The 17,868-nt window shown below is 42.3% G+C and overlaps 2 protein-coding genes across 5 annotated transcripts in view; one reads left to right on the top strand and one right to left on the bottom strand.

The window, feature by feature from the left end:
• Window positions 1–297: 297 nt before the first annotated feature.
• On the bottom strand, window positions 298–2,809 carry LOC105565922 (iron/zinc purple acid phosphatase-like protein). 2 transcript variants are annotated; one of them, XM_012019511.1, is made up of 8 exons: window positions 2,593–2,809; window positions 2,360–2,510; window positions 1,978–2,172; window positions 1,562–1,889; window positions 1,293–1,475; window positions 1,012–1,231; window positions 746–940; window positions 298–645 (listed from the first exon to the last, which is right to left on the bottom strand). In XM_012019511.1, exons 2-8 carry the CDS (start codon window positions 2,508–2,510, stop codon window positions 544–546), a joined length of 1,374 nt encoding a protein of 457 aa, XP_011874901.1. In that variant the 5' UTR covers window positions 2,593–2,809; the 3' UTR covers window positions 298–543. The 2 variants fall into 2 exon arrangements, with proteins under 2 accessions (XP_011874901.1, XP_011874902.1); XM_012019512.1 differs by having other exon boundaries at window positions 2,360–2,459.
• Window positions 2,810–3,884: 1,075 nt separating this feature from the next.
• Window positions 3,885–17,868, top strand: part of LOC105565921 (MAGUK p55 subfamily member 5-A) — a 92,774-nt gene continuing 78,790 nt past the window's right edge. For 2 of the 3 annotated variants that reach the window (XM_012019508.1, XM_012019507.1), the window contains exon 1: window positions 3,885–3,990. In XM_012019508.1, the coding sequence (XP_011874898.1) occupies window positions 3,900–3,990 (91 nt within the window). In that variant the 5' untranslated portion in view covers window positions 3,885–3,899. Of the gene's footprint in view, window positions 3,991–14,538; window positions 14,679–17,868 lie in introns of those variants that run through there. The other variant, XM_012019510.1, reaches the window with a different exon arrangement.

Raw genomic sequence — 17,868 nt, 5'->3', positions numbered from 1 at the left:
AATCGGAAATGTGTTTTCCTAAAAAAAAACCAGTCAAGGCTATTCGTTATATATCTTTATGTATCATTAAATAGTGATTAATTATGAGAGTTAGATGGAAATATATGAAATCTTATACACTAATACTATACATCTATATATATATACATATTATATATACACATATACATATATATTTATATGTATCTGTGTATATATTATTAAAACTATTATATATACTTATAATAATTATATATATGCATATATTTATATTTTAACAATTAAAGGATTATATTATACGTTTTTTGCATTTACTAATTTTTTACTCGCTCATACGTAAATGTCATTTTATTGTTCATGTATACATTTCGACCGTAGTATGTTCAACTACGTAAGATGTGTACCAAATTCGAATTACAATTACATAATTGTACGTATAATACACAGCCGAAGTAAAAGAAATTTCCTATTTATAACAGCATAGTTCGATAAATGTCTCTAAGCTATCATTTAGTTTGTTCTTCCGGTTTGTAATAGGACGCTAATTAAAATTAGATTTTGTCGTTAATGTACAGGAAAATCTATAGGTGAAACGTACTGCGGCAAAGGTTTCTCTTTCACGAGCCAAACTCTGTCTATAACAGCACCGTCTTTATCGTCGGATACCTATTAAACGAAAGTATGTGGTTATTCCACGATTTAATTATAAAAGAAAATCACATTTCCAGCGTTTCTTTTTAATTCTATTTTTCTGCCTATTCCATACCTGTTCTAGGTACAAATGAGTTTTGTTGAACACTTTCATTCTTGTGTATCCATAGTCTGAGCTATGAAACGCGGACCACGGCGGTAGGTTCGGGACGAACTCCTCTCGACCCTCTTTGCAACCAGCTGATCCAGTAATTATGTGTACGGGTGCTTTGTAATTTGTGTATGGTTCCTCGTAACTGCCATTGTACACCTACGAGGGTAATTTCCATCATTAGCAAATGAATATTTTTCACAAAAGTAAACTCTATAAACGACATTTACTTGAAAATTATACATGGGCCACATCCTCTCGTAGCTATGTTCGTGCGCCCAAATTTCCATATCTACTTTATATTTAAAGAATAGATCTTCCAGTCCGAACCAATTTAAAAATGGTAGTCCAACTCGGACTAAACTCTGATGATTGGTGCAGTCGTCAGCATTTTTATTGCTGCAATACATTGGCCGGTGTCCAAACGTTACTATCCACGGACGTCGAGCCCTGTAATGATGAATCCTCTACAAGTCATCATTATGTTGTATTATAGTTTAATTGACAGTACCTGGCTTCAGGTTTATTAGCTTCTCGCAGATCTTTTTCCAGCCATTCATACTGCTTAACCATTTGTTTTATACCATAATTCATAAAGTAATAAGCCTCAGTTTCTATAGCTACAAAATGTACAGGGCCTATGTTAAAGCTATACCACAGGCCTTCCGAGTCACCCGGCATAGTAAATCGGGCTCTGGAAGATTATTAAAGGAAACGAGCTTAGATCGTGTCGCGCCAAGTATCGGCAGCAAGTCGCGCATGATCGCTACTTAAATATACCTGTAGTTGCTGAAATTGTATTTCTCCTCGTGATTCCCGGGCACAGTCATGTACGGTATGTAAGCAGCAACTGATTCAATTTGCCGCATAAACTCGTCTCCTACGCGCGCGTCATCCGTGTTCATGTCGTAAGCGAAGTCGCCGACGTGAATGGCAGTGTCGTACAGCCCGGTCTCGGTCTCTTCTTGCAGCCGCGATAAACTCTGCGCGTTCTCGTTGCCCATGTCGCCAAAAATTACTATCTGCGGTGACCAGTCTGCAGAGTCCTCGGGCGCGGTTCTCGTGTAAAACACATTTGACCACCCGTAACGGCTGCCGCAATGATATACTGACGGCAAATAACAAAACGTTCGTTGGCAGTGCGATAACTCAAGGGTCGAGTGGCGAACGGTAAAAGTGCGCGAGATGTATCTTACTGTATTTGCTGTAGGGCGTTAAATTCTTTAGCCACACTCTGTGGATATACTGCTTTTGCTTCGCCTTTCCGCCATCGACAAAGAGGGTAGAGTTTCCTTCAGCTCGTAGAGCAAACCCACCTATGCCATACTCCACTATCGACTCTTTCGTATCCTCTCGTGTGCTCCAAGTGACAACGATGTCATGAATGTTATCTGGAAATTATATTCAGAACACACGAACACATATATATTGTACTAAATTAATCTCTTTTAATCGTAAACAAGACTGGTCTGTAGACATTAGTCTCAGAATACAATACCCTAGTGCTGTATTGTTTTTACTGCTTAAAAGGTGATTTAAAATACTACATTATTTGTGTATCCTCCTCACAAAACTCACCACCGTAGGAAAGATGCACGGCTTCCGGCTGGTAATGTATCACACTGGCAAACGCAGTGGAGAAGAACAGCAGGCTCACGAGAGTGACTTGCGGAAACATCTTGTTTGCATAGAGAGAAACAGAGTCAGGTGATAAGCGTCGATTGATCATCTAATTTGACGGCGCAGGAACAGAACAAAGGGTGGTATTAATTACAATCAAACAGTTGCATAGGTCACTGAATGCATCATACCTGCTGATCCGACGCGTCCCGTCCGGCGTGTGTCGCAGGGAGGAAACGACAGTCAGTCGGGAGGAAATCAACCGAGATTTATCTATCATAAACGCTGCGTCGCTCCCAGCCCTCCTGCGTTATCTACGATATGCATGGCACTTGTCGAGCATAGTATCGTCCCGACGTGATGACGCTCGAGGTAATTCACTCCCACTTAGCTCGCTTCCAGCGACTGTCTGTCGTTCCTGTGGCACGCGAGAAGCCGACCAATCACGAACGCTCGCGCCAAACGCGCGCGTTTGATTGGCCGTAGACTGACGCGCGGTACTTTCGCGCCCAACTTCGTGTGTCTCGGCGTATTTAATTTCAATTTACCTCTATTTATTGTAATCACGCTAAACTCTTTTGTAAATATCATATTTTTGCTAACGAGTAGGCATATAATAAAAAATCGAAGAGGAAAGAGGGAAAATGCAACGCCAGATTTAATTGCACAGGACAATTCTGGAAAGATTACATGCTTCTTATATTAACAATGGGATAATACTGACGTATATTTATGGGTTTTAGTTTTTTTTCAGTATTGTTAATAAAGGAGTGCGCACTGAGTGCAAATATTAAGCTGGATACTCAAGTCGCGTCGTTGACTCGACTCGCGTAGTACGCGCAGTGGCGCGAGGGTCGCCGGGTACCGGCGCCATGTTGGTCTGTTCGAGAGGCATCGCCGCGGACGCGCAGCGGACCGGTCTTCCGCGCCGACGGTCGTCGCGACGCTTCCCGCGACGCTTCTCACGACGGCGGTGAGTAACGCGATCAGGTTGGAGCAGCCGCGGCGTAGATTATTCGATATTCACGCGTCGGCGATCCACCGAGACGCGTAAATCTCGCGAGGAACCCCGGCCGAGATCTTCGGCGCAGCCCGGATCCTCGCAGCGCCGCGGGTACCCGAGCTTCAGTTTTCGCTCGCGTCCCCTCGCGCGCGTAGAAATATCCGGGTTTTCCACGCGCGGCGAGAGAAACGCGAGACCGCCCCGTCGCACGCCTCGGTTGCGAGACGCGTCAAGCCGCGCGTATCTCCCGACACGAGTCCTCCTCGCCGGAACGTTCCCGCCATTTGGCGCGACGCCGCCGTATTCCCGCGCGCGATTGCATCTCTTTTTCGCGTTCTCGTTGCAACGGAGCTCGCGTCGGTTGACGCGAGGGAGTGCAGCGTCGCGCGGTACTTGAATATAATTAGTTCCTTTTTCGCAGGTGTCGCGCTGTGCCGATTGCCGGTGCGACATGGAGGAATCTGAGAGGATTCGTGAGAGAGAGCGAGAGAGGACATGGCGGCCTGGAAGGCACTCGTGAGAGAGAGAGAGAGAGAGGACGTGGCGGCCTGGAAGGCATCGGGCGACGACGGAGTACAACCCTCTGGTGAGTATATTTACGCATTGCGTTGACTTAATTCCGCGGATTGTTCTTATTCGCCTTTCCGTCCACCGTTCCGCCTTTCGACGCGAACGAATTCGCACGAGCGTTCGTCAAAGTCCGTCGATAAAATCGAATACATTTAGCCCAGACTCGCACCTAGGGACAAAGTGTGTCGGTAATTCAAGCACGGAAATGTTGGTCTTGCCCGGACCCCGAGCCTTTAGACAGACGTGTTATTTGGGAGGCTCCATTGAAGACATTGATCTTTGGCGACGTCCCGTTAAAGCTATCGATCCCTCGCATCTGTCGGTAACGAAAATTATAGTGTATTTATTTAATAGAATAAAGGATTAAAATATCATACAATTATCTTCTCACACGCGAATTATAATCGAGGAGAAGATTCAGTCTGCTAGGATTTGATTCTTCTTCGTAGAAACGCTCATCTGCTCTGGGAAAAGAAGACAGCAAGCCACTTTGGGGCTCGCAATTAGTAATCGAATTATTTGGATGGTTCGTAACTCATTTACGAATTTTACCCCGCGTAACTAAAAATCGCAATTAGCTATTCTTATCTATATCCAAGATTTTTAAGTAACACTAATCAACTCTCTCAATTAATTCTGTCGACATTCAGTAACGCAAGGATAATTTTCACTTAAGAGGCACTAACCGAAATGTTAAGTTGCTTAACTGCAAGTAAAAACCGGTCAAAATTTTTCCCAGAGTAGAGCTACGAACAATCCAAATAATTCGATTACTAGCTGTGGGCCCCAAAATGGGTTGCGAACTGTCTTTTTTTCCCCCAGAGTGCATTCGTCGCAGAAATACGTACAAAGTGTACGCAAAGTGTGAAAACAATCACGTCGCAAACCTGCTCTCGTCGGATTTATATGTATATTAAAAATTTAATCGCGCGCGCGTACACTGGCGTAGAATCGCCGCCTAATTGGGAATTAAATTAGCACAAGCGCGCGCGATTCGTTCAATTTTCAACATAGTTCTCGCCTCAGTAGTAAGATTTGTTTAACTAGAACGCGGACTTGAGCTCGCCTCACGATTGCCTGCGGGTTACTATTAATCCGTACTTGAAGTTAAACGTTGCTCTCGATCGCAGACAATAGGGCGACGTTGATTCCGTGCGGCGATACCACGATAATGCAATTACATAAGATGGAAGCTGGGGAGAGAGGCAGAGAGAGAGAGAGAGAGAGAGAGAGAGAGAGAGAGAGAGAGAGAGAGAGAGAGAGAGAGAGAGAGAGAGAGAGAGAGAGAGAGAGACCAGTAAGGCAGTTACCGAACTAACATCCTCTATATTGATCTTATGGTCTTGCAGTTCTCTCCGTCTCGCCTTTGGTTTGCACGCGTTTCCCGTGCACGTGTAAACCGCAGGAACGTAGGAAAATCTCACGGTTCCCTAGAAACAAACGGACGTTTCTTCTAAAAATTCTTGAACTTTATATTTATTTTATATTAATATTCATGAATTTATACTAATATAGAAATAATTTCGGACTATCCAATAGTTTTGTTCTTAATAAATGAAAGCTCGAAATTTCGAAGGAGGATCGAGGCCAGGATTGACGCCAGAAAGTTATTAAGATATTATAAGATGCTTCTAAGAAGTTATTAAACATTCAAAGACATGTCAAAGGCGCCTTATGCATATTAAAATCTGCAGAAAAAGTTACGATCTTGCGATTATCTTTGAGGATGCACGGATATCCGTTTCGCTGACAATGAGGGCGGCATGCTCTTAATGCATATGCATGAACTTGGAGGATAGTTTCGATTTTAATCAACAGATTATGTCGATTCCGAAAAATAACGTAGCGCCGTAAACACTTGATCGAAGCCAGCCTATTCTCATTGCGCCTATCATTCACGCGGCGACAGCATATCGTATTGTTCCTTCTTGATTCGCGACAATTACGGGACAAAATCGCGATCGTCCTCTGTGAATAATCAGCGATCTAGACCCCCGCGTTATCGCTGAATCCTCGCGATTCGCTATCGATGCTCGGTTAACCGGCAAGACAGATATGTCTCGCGCGATTTACACATGAAATCTGTACGTCCAAAACTCTCGTCGCTTCGAGTACAATTTGTTGGCTGCTTCTAAATTAAAGGCGCGAAATAATACACGAAATATTGAAGCGATATTCGAAGGTTCTGGCTTTCTCTTCCTCACCTTCGACCCCGTGAACACCTAATTTACAAATCCGTTTCCTTCAGTTATACACTGAAGTTCAGAGTTTATTCATACTTCTGATCATTTCAACTGCCAAAAAGTTAAATTGCTCGGTAAAGAATGCTGCTCCGTAGTTGCAAAGATTTAGTTTCCTTTTCACTCTCACAGCCAAGATCGATCCTTGCGAAAGCTTTAACACGGAGTTTCACACATAACAGATTACGATGCGTAAAGACTGTTTCACGACTCCGCGAGCACCGATTTAGAAGGATACTGTGAACGTTTATAAACTCAATATGAGACTGATTTTACGTTCCTTCTCGCGATAGAGGTAGAATTTATTTACTTGCGGTGATACGAAGAATGGAGTACCGTAAAAGTGCGTCTCGTTAAGAGATTCTGATTAAGGGATCGCCAAAGATAGACGGATATCTTTCTCACGACTCGCAAAAAGATCACAAGACTTTGACAAGCGAATCTAAAATCTCACCGAAATGAAAGCTTCTGGAAAAATATGTTTCCACGCCGGTTTCTGACGGTTAGAAGTTAGAGAAGCGCAAACGTAATATAAGTTTTCTATTCTACTCTCGCGACGTAGCGAGAGGTGGCCCTCCGAGCATAGAGTAACCCCCTTGTGTAAATATCTCGGAGATCCAATATTGTGTTCGGAGAAGATGATCTTATATTCGTGAATTTAATATAGGATATTTGAAATTCTAGTTGTATACCGTAATAAAGACTCGGTCAGAGATTCTGCGCTTACCTCGCGTCAGCTATTTATCGGGTAATAAATGAGAAAAAAATCGCGCTTATGAAAAGAGACGCATAAGTAACGGGAATTTAATACATCGACATCTGAAAATACTTGACGCGGCGAGGGGCAGGTCATTGCGAGTATCGCATCGTTTTTCTTTCATTAATAGTATTTGACTTTCGAATCCGTGACGGAACTCGTAATATCGGGAGCTACGGGATAATCGATGCTAAGTCAATTTTCTTCTTGCGTTGCGAGTGCCGTGTATTTGTCGAGCTGTCTCGTATATTTTGACGTGTATCAAGAACGAATGCATCGAATTTTCCAGCTTTAATATACTCGCAAAATTTTTTCGAGTGGAATCTCACTCTTTTGGAGTGAATTAATTGATTATATTAGAGTAAATATCAGGGTTAGGAAAGTCACATTATAAAAGTATTTAGTTACAGTTACAGTTGTTTCGCTAAAAATGTAACTAGTTACAGTTACAAGTTACCATTTCTGAAAAGTAACGCGCTACAGTTACAGTTACTCAACAAGTGACGAATCGTTACTTTGCAGTTACCTCTTTACCACGATACCGATTAGTTTTCATGAAGCGCGATGTGCTTCACTTCTCTTTTAGATTCATAGTAAATAAAGATTTGCAATTTAGAAATACTAGAAGTGACAAAACGCGCGCTTCGCGCGTGCAGTTTGTAATTGAGCATTGTATATTTTTAAGAATTTGTATACATGCAAAGAGAAGTAATGGTATGCGCAACGTCAATTTAAAATAAAAGTAATTCATCACTCACTGATACGATTCGCAACAGCAGAGTTGTACATCGCTAACTCTATATGTTAAGCTGTAACAAAAAAAAAATATAAATATGATTATTATAGACTGATTATGTAAAATCGAAATTATTGTATTAAATATACTTTATATTTTATATTTTTTAAAATAGGCATTTTAAAATAGGCATATTAAAATAATTATATAGAATACTGAAAAAGTCTTCCTTTTAAATATAAACTCACAAAATTTTATACGAATGGTTTTGTCTCTAACACTTATTCGAATCCTCGTTCGAATCATTTAAATAAATAAAATAAAAATACACAACAGATGCTTTCAAAATGTAACACACTTACCTCACAATTTCTTCGCCGTTGCCCGATGCCTTCTAGGCCTCCTCCTCCTCTCCGATTTTCTTGCTGCACTCACACAACACTCGCGAAAATCATCGATCGCGCGAAATTTCGGACACTCCCGTGCGCGATGTGAAATACTGCGAAACGCACAAAATATTATTAGCAAATATCGTGTAACTTTCTGCCATACAAATTACGTGCAATAAGCGACTTTCTTTACTTCCTGCCCGTTCGAGTTGCGAAGAACGACCGAGCGAATTACAGCGCAAACACCGAAGTCACACAAATTTCTCTTTTCCCGAAAATGGAACTACACGAAATCGATAGATAATTAAAAGCGGTATTGACTTATTGGTATTGATTAAATTAACGATTAATTCTGTTTAATCGAGAAAATGTTTCAAAACAAAAATCGTTATTACTTAAATTCTAATTACTAAGATTAGAGATTTTACCTCAATAATTGGTGTATACAAATGTACATTTCTAATGAATGTCGTTAATATCGAATAGTTGAGGCCTTTTTTATGCAATGCCGATTGGTTTTTTCGAAGCGCGATGTGCTTCACTTCTCTTTTAGATTTGTAGTAAATAAAGATTTGCAATTTAAAAATATACATTTGTATACACCAATTATTGAGGTAAAATCTCTAATCTTAGTAATTAGAATTTCAGTAACAACGATTTTTGTTTCGAAATATTTTCTCAATTGAACAGAACTAACCCTTAATTTAACCAATATCAATAAGTCCGCAGAATGATACGCAAAACGTAGCAACAGTCACGGAACAAAGTAATGTAAAATATTAAGTACGGAATTTTCCATTACGTAGACGGGCCAACGAATTCTCAACGTGTTTTTGTTGTTTTTCACTCGGCGCGGTGACGTACGTTGTTTTTGCGTGCCTTGTGTACCTGAAGGTCGCCGCGTTCTCAGTCGCTCGCCGAACGTCGAGGCGGCAAGCAGTGTCGAGAGTCGGTCCGTGCGTTGTATTAATTTTGCGTTATCAGTTTCCAAGACTCGATTGCGGTAAATGTAGGGATAAAACACTATTGATTTGTACACCTTTATCAGTAACAGGTAACGTTCCTCGATTAATTATTTGGTTTCTACAACTTGTAATGAGAAACGAATTGCGTGTTGAGGCGACGGCTTTTCATCAACGTACATACATAGATTTTCACGAGACTAACTCATCTAAAATATGAATGTAAAGCGGGGTACTTTGTCGCGGTTACATCTCGTTTACGCACCGCGCTTTTAATTATCTATCGGTTTCGTGTATTCTGTTCCATTTTCGGGAAGAGAGAAATTTGTGCAACTTCGGCGTTCGCGCTGTTATTCGCTCTGTCATTCTTTGCAACTCAAACGGGCAGGAAGTAAAGAAAGTCGCTTATTACACGTCGTTACATTATGTAAGTGTAATCGAAAAATATCTCGATTAACTGCTGCAATTAATAACAACTATTTATCGCTGGAAATTTCGTTCACATAATTTATTTCGAAGATTAGATTGAATGGCAAAGATTGTAAATTATAATATCTACTTCTTTATCGCAGATTATGCTTCCGATGCTCGCGTTACGTTTTATATCATCAATTCAATAGTTATCTATTATCCTATTCTTCCGAATCAAAAATGCAAGTTGTTAATTTGAGTAAATTGTATGACAGAAAGTCTTGGAAACCGATAACGCAAAAATTAATAATATTTCGTGTGTTCGCGGTATTTCACATCGCGTACGGGAGTGCCGGAAATTTCGCGATCGATGATTTTCGCGAGTGTTGTGTGAGTGCAACAAGGAAATCTGACAATGAGAGGAGGAGGAGGCCTGGGGGCATCGGGCAACGGCGGAAAATTGGTGAGGTAAGTGTGTTACATTTTAATGTTATTTGCTACTTGTGTAAAATAAAGCATCTGTTATGTGTTTTTATTTTATTTATTTAAATGATTCGAACGAGGATTCGAATAAATGTTAGAGACAAAACCATACGTATAAAATTTTGTGAGTTTATAATTAAAAGGAAGACTTTTTCAGTATTCTATATAATTATTTTAATAAATGCCTATTTAAAAAAATATTGTATAAAATATAAAGTATATTTAATACAATAATTTCAGTTTTATATAATTAGTCTATAATAATCACATTTATATTTTTTTGTTACAGTTTAACATATATAGTTAGCGATGTACAACTCTGCTGTTGCGAATCGTATCAGTGAGCGATGAATTACTTTTATTTTAAATTGACGTTGCGCATACCATTACTTCTCTTTGCATGTATACAAATTCTCAAAAATATTCACTGCTCGACCACAAACTGCGCGCGCGAAACGCGCGTTTTATCATTTCTAGTATTTATAAATTCCGTAAAAAATATATGAACTAGTAATATAAGAAATCACCGATAATACGACGATCAAGATTCTCGTAGGAAATGATCGCGTTATACGAGGAACGACGCGAACACTCGCGGAACATTCGCCTCGTTCGACTGACAATGAGCCTCGTCGAATAATTCGGCACAATATATTAAAAATATATATACATAAAAATATAAAAATATATAAATATAATAAATAAAAAATATATAATAATGTAGATATATATAATATACATATATGTTAAAAATGATAAGAATTTTATAAAAATAAGTGCAAATAATTCTATTATATAATAAAAATGATAAAAATAAATTCAAATTTGGAGAAAATATTCGTCCACGGGAATCTGTCCTCCATGTAAAAGTTCAAGACGATTGTCTGCATGGTTGTCGAATAATTAATTATTAAAGTTATACTATTGCACATGGCCAACATAGCAAAAGTATTACGATATCTGTAATTTAATTCTCGAAAGCATGTTAAAAATGATAAGAATTTCGTAAAAATAAGTGTAAATACTTCTATTATATATTTACGAAGAATTTTGACGAATACTGAAATGACTTGATAACTACGTAGACAAGTTATTTCAGTATTCGTCAAAATTCTTCGTAAATATATAATAGAAGTATTTGCACTTATTTTTATGAAATTCTTATCATTTTTAACATGCTTTCGAGAATTAAAGAATTAAATAGAGATAATACTTTCGCTATGTTGGCCATGTGCAATAGTATAACTTTAATAATTAATTATTCGACAACTATGCAGACAATCGTCTTGAACTTTCGCATGGAGGACAGATTCCCATAGACGGATATTTTCTATAAATTGGAATTTATTTTTATCATTTTTATTTCAGCAACCACCCCCCTTAAATCCCTATTAAATCGCGTCGCGGTTTTAACGAAAGACTTGCAGGTTTATTAACAAAAAGTTGAAACGCGGGTAGGTAGGAAAATGGATAAGACTATACAGCGGAATACGGATAGGTATAGGGATTCAGGAAGGCATGGACAGGGAAACATAACTCGATAATTGAAAAGATAAATAAAATTATAACTGTAATGTGTTAGAATTAAATATAATTATATTTGCCATTATTTTTAATAAAAAATCTCTATTAGTTAATATATTTTTACTTTTTTTTTTAATTTAATTAAACGCTCTGGGACAAGTCCTCTAAAGCGTTAGACAAGCTACATATAAAAAATACTTACAAGTGAGAAAGAACTTTTGTACAATGAACAATTTGAATATTGTAGAAAGTATAATATAATACAAAAAAAAGAACATAGTCCCCTAACACGTAGTGACAATATATAACGAACAGTGATGAGAGAGAGAGCATTTTCTCGCGCAATTTTCGTCACACGATAGATATCGCCAGCGACGACTTTAGCATCCTCGGTATACCACTAGCTCTCGAGGGCGTCTTTCATCTTCGCAGACCGAGGAAATCTCATTAATAATCGTACGGGAGGGAAAGAGAGAGAGGCAGGGCTGACGCGACTTGAGCCGCGCCAGCTGAGAGTCGCGAGAGAGACGATTGCCGAAGCTAATTCGCGGCTGTCGCGAAGAAAACGCACACCCTGGAGGAGGGGGTGCGCGCATCCTCGATTTCGCTTCGGGGCGCGTCGCGCAGCATCCCCCGGAGCCGGCGCGCGGCTGTGCGGCGTGAAGGTTGCGGCGTACGCGAGCCGAGGGTCTCGAAAGTCGAAGACCGGGGATTGCCGCCAAGCGGACGACGCCGGCGCGGAGCGACGTCGCGCCGCTGACGCCGCTCCGTGGCGAGGGTCGGAGGCGGCACCGCGCGCGGAGGGTTGCCGGAGGGTTGCTCGAGCGGCGAGAGAGAGCGGTGTCGGCAGGGCTGCCGCCGCCGTCGGTCAACGCGCACGTATCACGGGGGTAACACACCCATCATCGCGCTGCGGGCATCTCGCGCCGTCGGCCCCCCAGGGTCGGGCCTCGACGTCGTCCGCGAGGCGGACGGCACCGCCGCCGTCGCCGCCGCTGCCGCCGCCGCCGCCACCGCCACCACCACCGCCGCCACCACCGCCACTGCCGCCGCCGCTGCCACCACCCCCTCCGCCCGTTCTCGCGAGTTAGTCGGACTCGCGATTCGGCCGGGGATTCGAGACGTTACGCCGCTCCCGAGGTGCACACACACACTGCGCGGCAGCGATTAGGGTGGTGGTTTGCGCGCCGTCGTGACGCTGGAGGGTGAGAAATAGAGCACGGCACAGTTGCGTGAGTCTTAACCCGGAGACCCGTGACGCGGACAAGAGGAGAACATAGAGGAAGAGAGAGGACGGTACAAGTGCGTAAGTGCAGCGTTTCGTGCGGGAGTCGTTCGAGAGGAGGACCCGGAATTCCCCCCCGACGAGAGAATCTCGGCGTCGATCCTCGGCGCGCGAGGGGACGGGACGCGCGGGGGTGTGTCGGACAGCTGAGAACGCAAGTCGGAACGTCCACGAGCGGGCCACGTCGCGCGGGGTGGCGCGGTCATGTCGATCGCGGGATCCTCGCGGGAGCTCGGCGCACCAGCTTCGATCCTCGTCTTCGTGCGCGGCCGCGCTACGCCAGGCGACACGAGGGACGTGCTCTTGTCGTTCCCGCGAGGATGATTTAACATCCCACCGTGGGAGTTGTTACGTTGCCGGGAGGACAACTGCGCGAGGACAGGCCAATTCGGGGATCTCGCGATTGCAGATCGATCTGATTCAAGCGAAACGCGCGCACATCGGCAAGCGCGTAAACATCGATAAGCCGCGAGGGGTAGAGGGATAGAAGGAGCGAGAGAGAGAGAGAGAGAGGGAAAGAGACGAGGATAGGTGGTGATTAACGCAAGGAGGTGGGAATCGCGCGCGATGATCTCGATCGTCGCCGGGGAATCCCGCGGCAAGTCCGGGACGTCGTGCACGATCCCCGCGTTGCTGGCCAGATGCCCCGTAACGATCGTCGCCGACGTGCGACCGCACGAAGGGTGGTAGCGCGCACAGCAGAATCGGAGCAGCAGCATCAGCAGCAGCAGCAGCAGCGGCAGCAGCAGCAGCAGCAGCTGGTCGGAGCTAATACGCGTTTTCGGCACCGCACACCGCCGCCGCGCGCGGCCGATGCGGTGGATGCGGAACGTCGACGACGACAGGACGATGGCCGGTGGTGCGTGCACGGAAGCGGCACACGAAACGTTAGTCGAAGCGGTGATCAATAATAAGACGCTCCGGCTCGCCGTGGGATTGTGAACCGGCGATCGTCCGTTTCCTCACGCCGCGGCTCGCAAGGCACGTCGCCGTGAGGATGTAGGGGGGCCCGCGATAACGGGCCCCGTGGAGGCGCCGCTTCGTTTCCTCTCGCTCCTCCGCCCCGCGACGGACCGCGAGGGTCCGACGATCTGACGTACGGGAGAGTCAAAGCGTGCGACTTTTTCGAGAGAGAGAGAGAGAGAAAAAAAAGAGGGAGAGGAGAAAGGAGAGCGCGTACGAAAGGGGATGATATAAATACGTAATAATAAAATCGCGGCACACACCGCTGGAGTGTCGAACGTAAAGATAATTATGTGTTCCTTAGTCCATCTCTTAGGTGGCTCCGAGTTATCGAGCGTGTATCGTAGTTCTCGTCGTAGTAGCAATTTTCTTATACCAACCTCGTGTGGAGCATAGATGCCTTAGTGTCCGTTTAGCGGAGAGAAAGAGAGAGAGAGCGAGCCTTGGATTCCCGATAAACGGCCGATCGACGATCTCGCGATACGACGGTCGTAAATGCGGCATGCACGACGGGAGGCGCGGTTAGACGCACGCCAGGCTGCGCGATAAGGAAAAGCCAGCCGGAAACGGGGAAAACAGAGGAAGAGAGAAGTGCGTTTCTGTGCGAAAAATATAATCGCCTGTTAGCCGGCCGCGAAGTAGGTCACGAGGTCGATACTAAAATGAAGTGAAGATGCAAGAGGAAACCGGGGAAAATGGCATGTGCTAACGACGTTAATAACGGCGGACCGATTTTTCGGGGCGGACCCGGCGTGTGGTGCGCGGAGTAATTAGTGAATTTGCACCGTGCACGTTGCGCGAGCGAGCGCGTCACTCGCGCCGAGTGCTGCGCGAGGTAATCTAATAGCGGACTACCCCCACGTATACGCGGCGGATAATTACTAGCGAAAATGGTCGATCTAGGAGGATACATTATTATACTGACCAACGACGATGGGAAGATCAAGCTGTACGGTACGTGGCGCGTTTGTTACGCTCGCGATGTTCGCGTGATTTCTTCGCCGGATAAAAGAAAGCTCGACGAACGCCCGAACGTTTAGCGGAAACGCCCGTTTTCAAATGTAACACAGGAGTAAACAAAACGCGCGCGATTTCTGCCGTGTAGAATCTGTGCGATGGACCAGAATGGTGACACTGTTTTTTTTTTCAATGAGTTTGGGAACGTGCATTTAGATTCAGGTTTACGTTCCAAAATATTTTCTCTGAGGAACATTTTACTCGAGAAATAGACCGAAAACGCTCGAAATGCTTTCGGAATGGTCATCGAGTGAAATGTTCCTCGGGGAAGAGGATTTAGGAACATAACTCTGAATCTAACGCACGTTCCTAAACTTACTAAAAAAAAAAAACGTGTTGCGATCATTCCATCACTGACCACGGTCGTGGTCAGAAAGGTCGCCCGACGTTTTATGATAAATTTCGGAAATACAGTTCGAATGCGGGACAATCCATCATGCGAGAGATTATAGCTTTTGCTCACGGATATGTGCAGTGACGCATTAGAGCAAAGGAATGATATGTACGAATCATTCCGAGAAGTAAACCGCTGACTAAAACCGTGTACACTAATGCCTACCAATGCTAAGTAAGCATTACTTTATCTTATTATCTTATGTTAGTTTGTCTTATTTTACCTTTATAATGCCGCAGCAGGACTCAATTTAACGTCCAAAAAATGCCCTGCACTGATAATATTTTAATCGAAAAAAATATTATTTTACTCAAGAAAATTATTCATTAGGTGGTTCCCAATAGCTTATTAACTTAAATTAAAAAGATAATAAACAAATTAAAACACGTAATTCTTTAATTTAAACATTTATTGAATATCAAAGAGTAGATCATTTTTAATTAAAAAAATTACTTTAATTCTATAAAATGTTTACTAATTGTAAGATGTAATTTTCACCGCGAAGAAAATTGGATTGCTTATCTAACTAAAACAACTAATTCATTTAACATATAGTATTCTATATCTCACATGAAATCTTGATTTGCATGTAGAAAGTGTAGCGATTTAAATTAATTTACTTATGTAATACATAGATTTACTTGAAACTTGATATTTTTATTTTAATAGACTAAGCATTTACTTCGGTAAAAAATAATTTTAAGTCAATCTATTTACTTAGTTTAAAAATCTTTTTCGTCAGTGTACACTGATAAAAAAATAGCTTAATCCAAAAAATATTACTTTACTTAAGAAAATTATTCATTAGGTGATTCCTAATAGCTTATTAAATTTAAAAGATAATAAACAAATCGAAACACGTATTTCTTTAATTTAAGTATTTATTGAATGTCAAAGGGCAGATAATTTTAAATTTAAAAAATTTATTTTAATTCTATAAAATGTTTACTAATTGTAAGATGTAATTTTCACAGCGAAGAAAATTGAATTTCTTATCTAACTAAAACAACTAATTCATTTAACACATAGTATTCTATATCTCACATGAAATCTTGACTTGCATGTAGAAAATGTAGCGATTTAAATTAATTTACTTATGTAATATATATATTTACTTGAAACTTGATATTTTAATTTAAATAGACTAGACATTTACTTCGGTAAAAAATAATTTTAAGTCAATCATATTTACCTAGTTTAAAAAACTTTTTTGTCAGCGTAACAATGCCGCAAATCTGTACCGCACACATCCCTCAGCGGTCTACCCCTCGGAATATTCCGAAAACTTATTGTAAAACGTCGAACAACCTTTCTGACCGTACAATTACAATTTCCGCAAGCACCGACTTCGATAAGTCACGCGTGCGCTTAACATCTATTGCTATTGTGTTCGCGGATCTTGACAATAGGTACGCGGCATTTTCGGACTCCACCAGATAAATTCTCTTATCCGCACGGCGTTCACGTCGTGCTCGTCGAGTATCTGTCGAACGAATCGCTCTTCGGACCGTCTCTCTCGCTACAGATACATACGCGCGGATTATCCTCGATCGCTCGGGGATATTGCGACGGCGCGCAGGTATCTAAACGAGAAGTGATAATTTTCTCGTTAGCGCGATCATCGCACACGCGCGCGCGGCTTGCACACGTCATGCGCCAGTCGCGCGCTTTCGGGAAACGGGAAATGTGCGACGGACGGATTTCCGATTTGCGCGACGTGCTACAGTAATACAGTAAATGCGCGACGATTTACATAGAGGACACGTTTCGCGGCGTGCTTTATTTATAGGCTGACCTTTATGGTTACTTATCGTAACGCGCGCTTTATCGCCCCGAAGAAGGCGTACTCGCTTCGTTTTATGTTTTCCCTCCTCCCTCCCTCGATTCACGTTGGACATTTTTCTCGGAAGGCGTGCTCGAGTCTAATTTTATTTCTCTTAAGAAATATATTTATTCTTCGTGCAAACGTTGGGCGCGACACATCGGCGAGACACATTAATTATACAACTGCACGAGCGTTGCGTTAATTTTTACAACAAAGTTGAATTCACCGCGACGTACTAGTTTCTTTGTTATCGACGTTCGAATCGGAAGACTTTGACAAATCGCTCGCGTCCCTAACGTCCCTTTCTTTTCGTTTTTTATCCTGTACGATTCAGGGTAGGTTGTTCCAACCTCTTGGTAAATTAACTAATTGTTAAATCATTTATGTATGTCTTTGCTTTTCCTTTAACCCTTTGAAGCGTGGTGGTAACCCACGTTACTCAACTTCTATACTTTTTGACCATTTAATTTCTAGTTAACGCATTTAGGTCGGGTTTCTTGCATTTTTTGGATATCTTAGCGATAAATGAACATAAAAAGAACTTGAGTAGTCTTTAATATTTATTGTAAAAGTTTTATATACAGGGTGTTATGTAATACCCGCATCAACGCTTATTGTGGGATAGAGTGGACTAGACTAAGTCGAAAAGTCCTCTACCATTTTGCAATTTTCTTAAAAGTCAGCGAGTTATTAATTATTAAAAATCGCTGTTTTAGGCCGGCCCACTGCCCAATTGAAACGTGCGGCGAGATCGATCGATTGTTACTAGGCGCGCAGAGAGTTGTAACGATCGATCGATCTCGCCGCACGTTTGAATTGGGCAGTGGGCCGGCCTAAGACAGCGATTTTTAATAATTAATAACTCGCTGACTTTTGCGAAAATTGCAAAATGGTAGAGGACTTTTCGA

The sequence above is a fragment of the Vollenhovia emeryi genome, unplaced genomic scaffold (assembly GCF_000949405.1).
Source record: "Vollenhovia emeryi isolate VEMERY1.0 unplaced genomic scaffold, V.emery_V1.0 DF939148.1, whole genome shotgun sequence".
NCBI classification, from domain to species: Eukaryota; Metazoa; Arthropoda; class Insecta; order Hymenoptera; family Formicidae; genus Vollenhovia; species Vollenhovia emeryi.
The sequence above is the reverse complement of the archived record's forward strand: the minus strand, read 5'-3'. Positions and strand labels throughout refer to the sequence as shown.

Excerpts from the sequence above, each read along its gene's own strand:
- LOC105565922 (XM_012019511.1), bottom strand. The coding sequence starts at position 2,510 with ATGATCAATCGACGCTTATCACCTGACTCTGTTTCTCTCTATGCAAAC. Across the intron at positions 1,890-1,977 it reads AACGCCCTACAGCAAATACA|TATATCATTGCGGCAGCCGT; the intron begins GTAAGATACATC and ends ATTTGCCGTCAG. Across the intron at positions 941-1,011 it reads GGCCCATGTATAATTTTCAA|GTGTACAATGGCAGTTACGA; the intron begins GTAAATGTCGTT and ends TTACCCTCGTAG.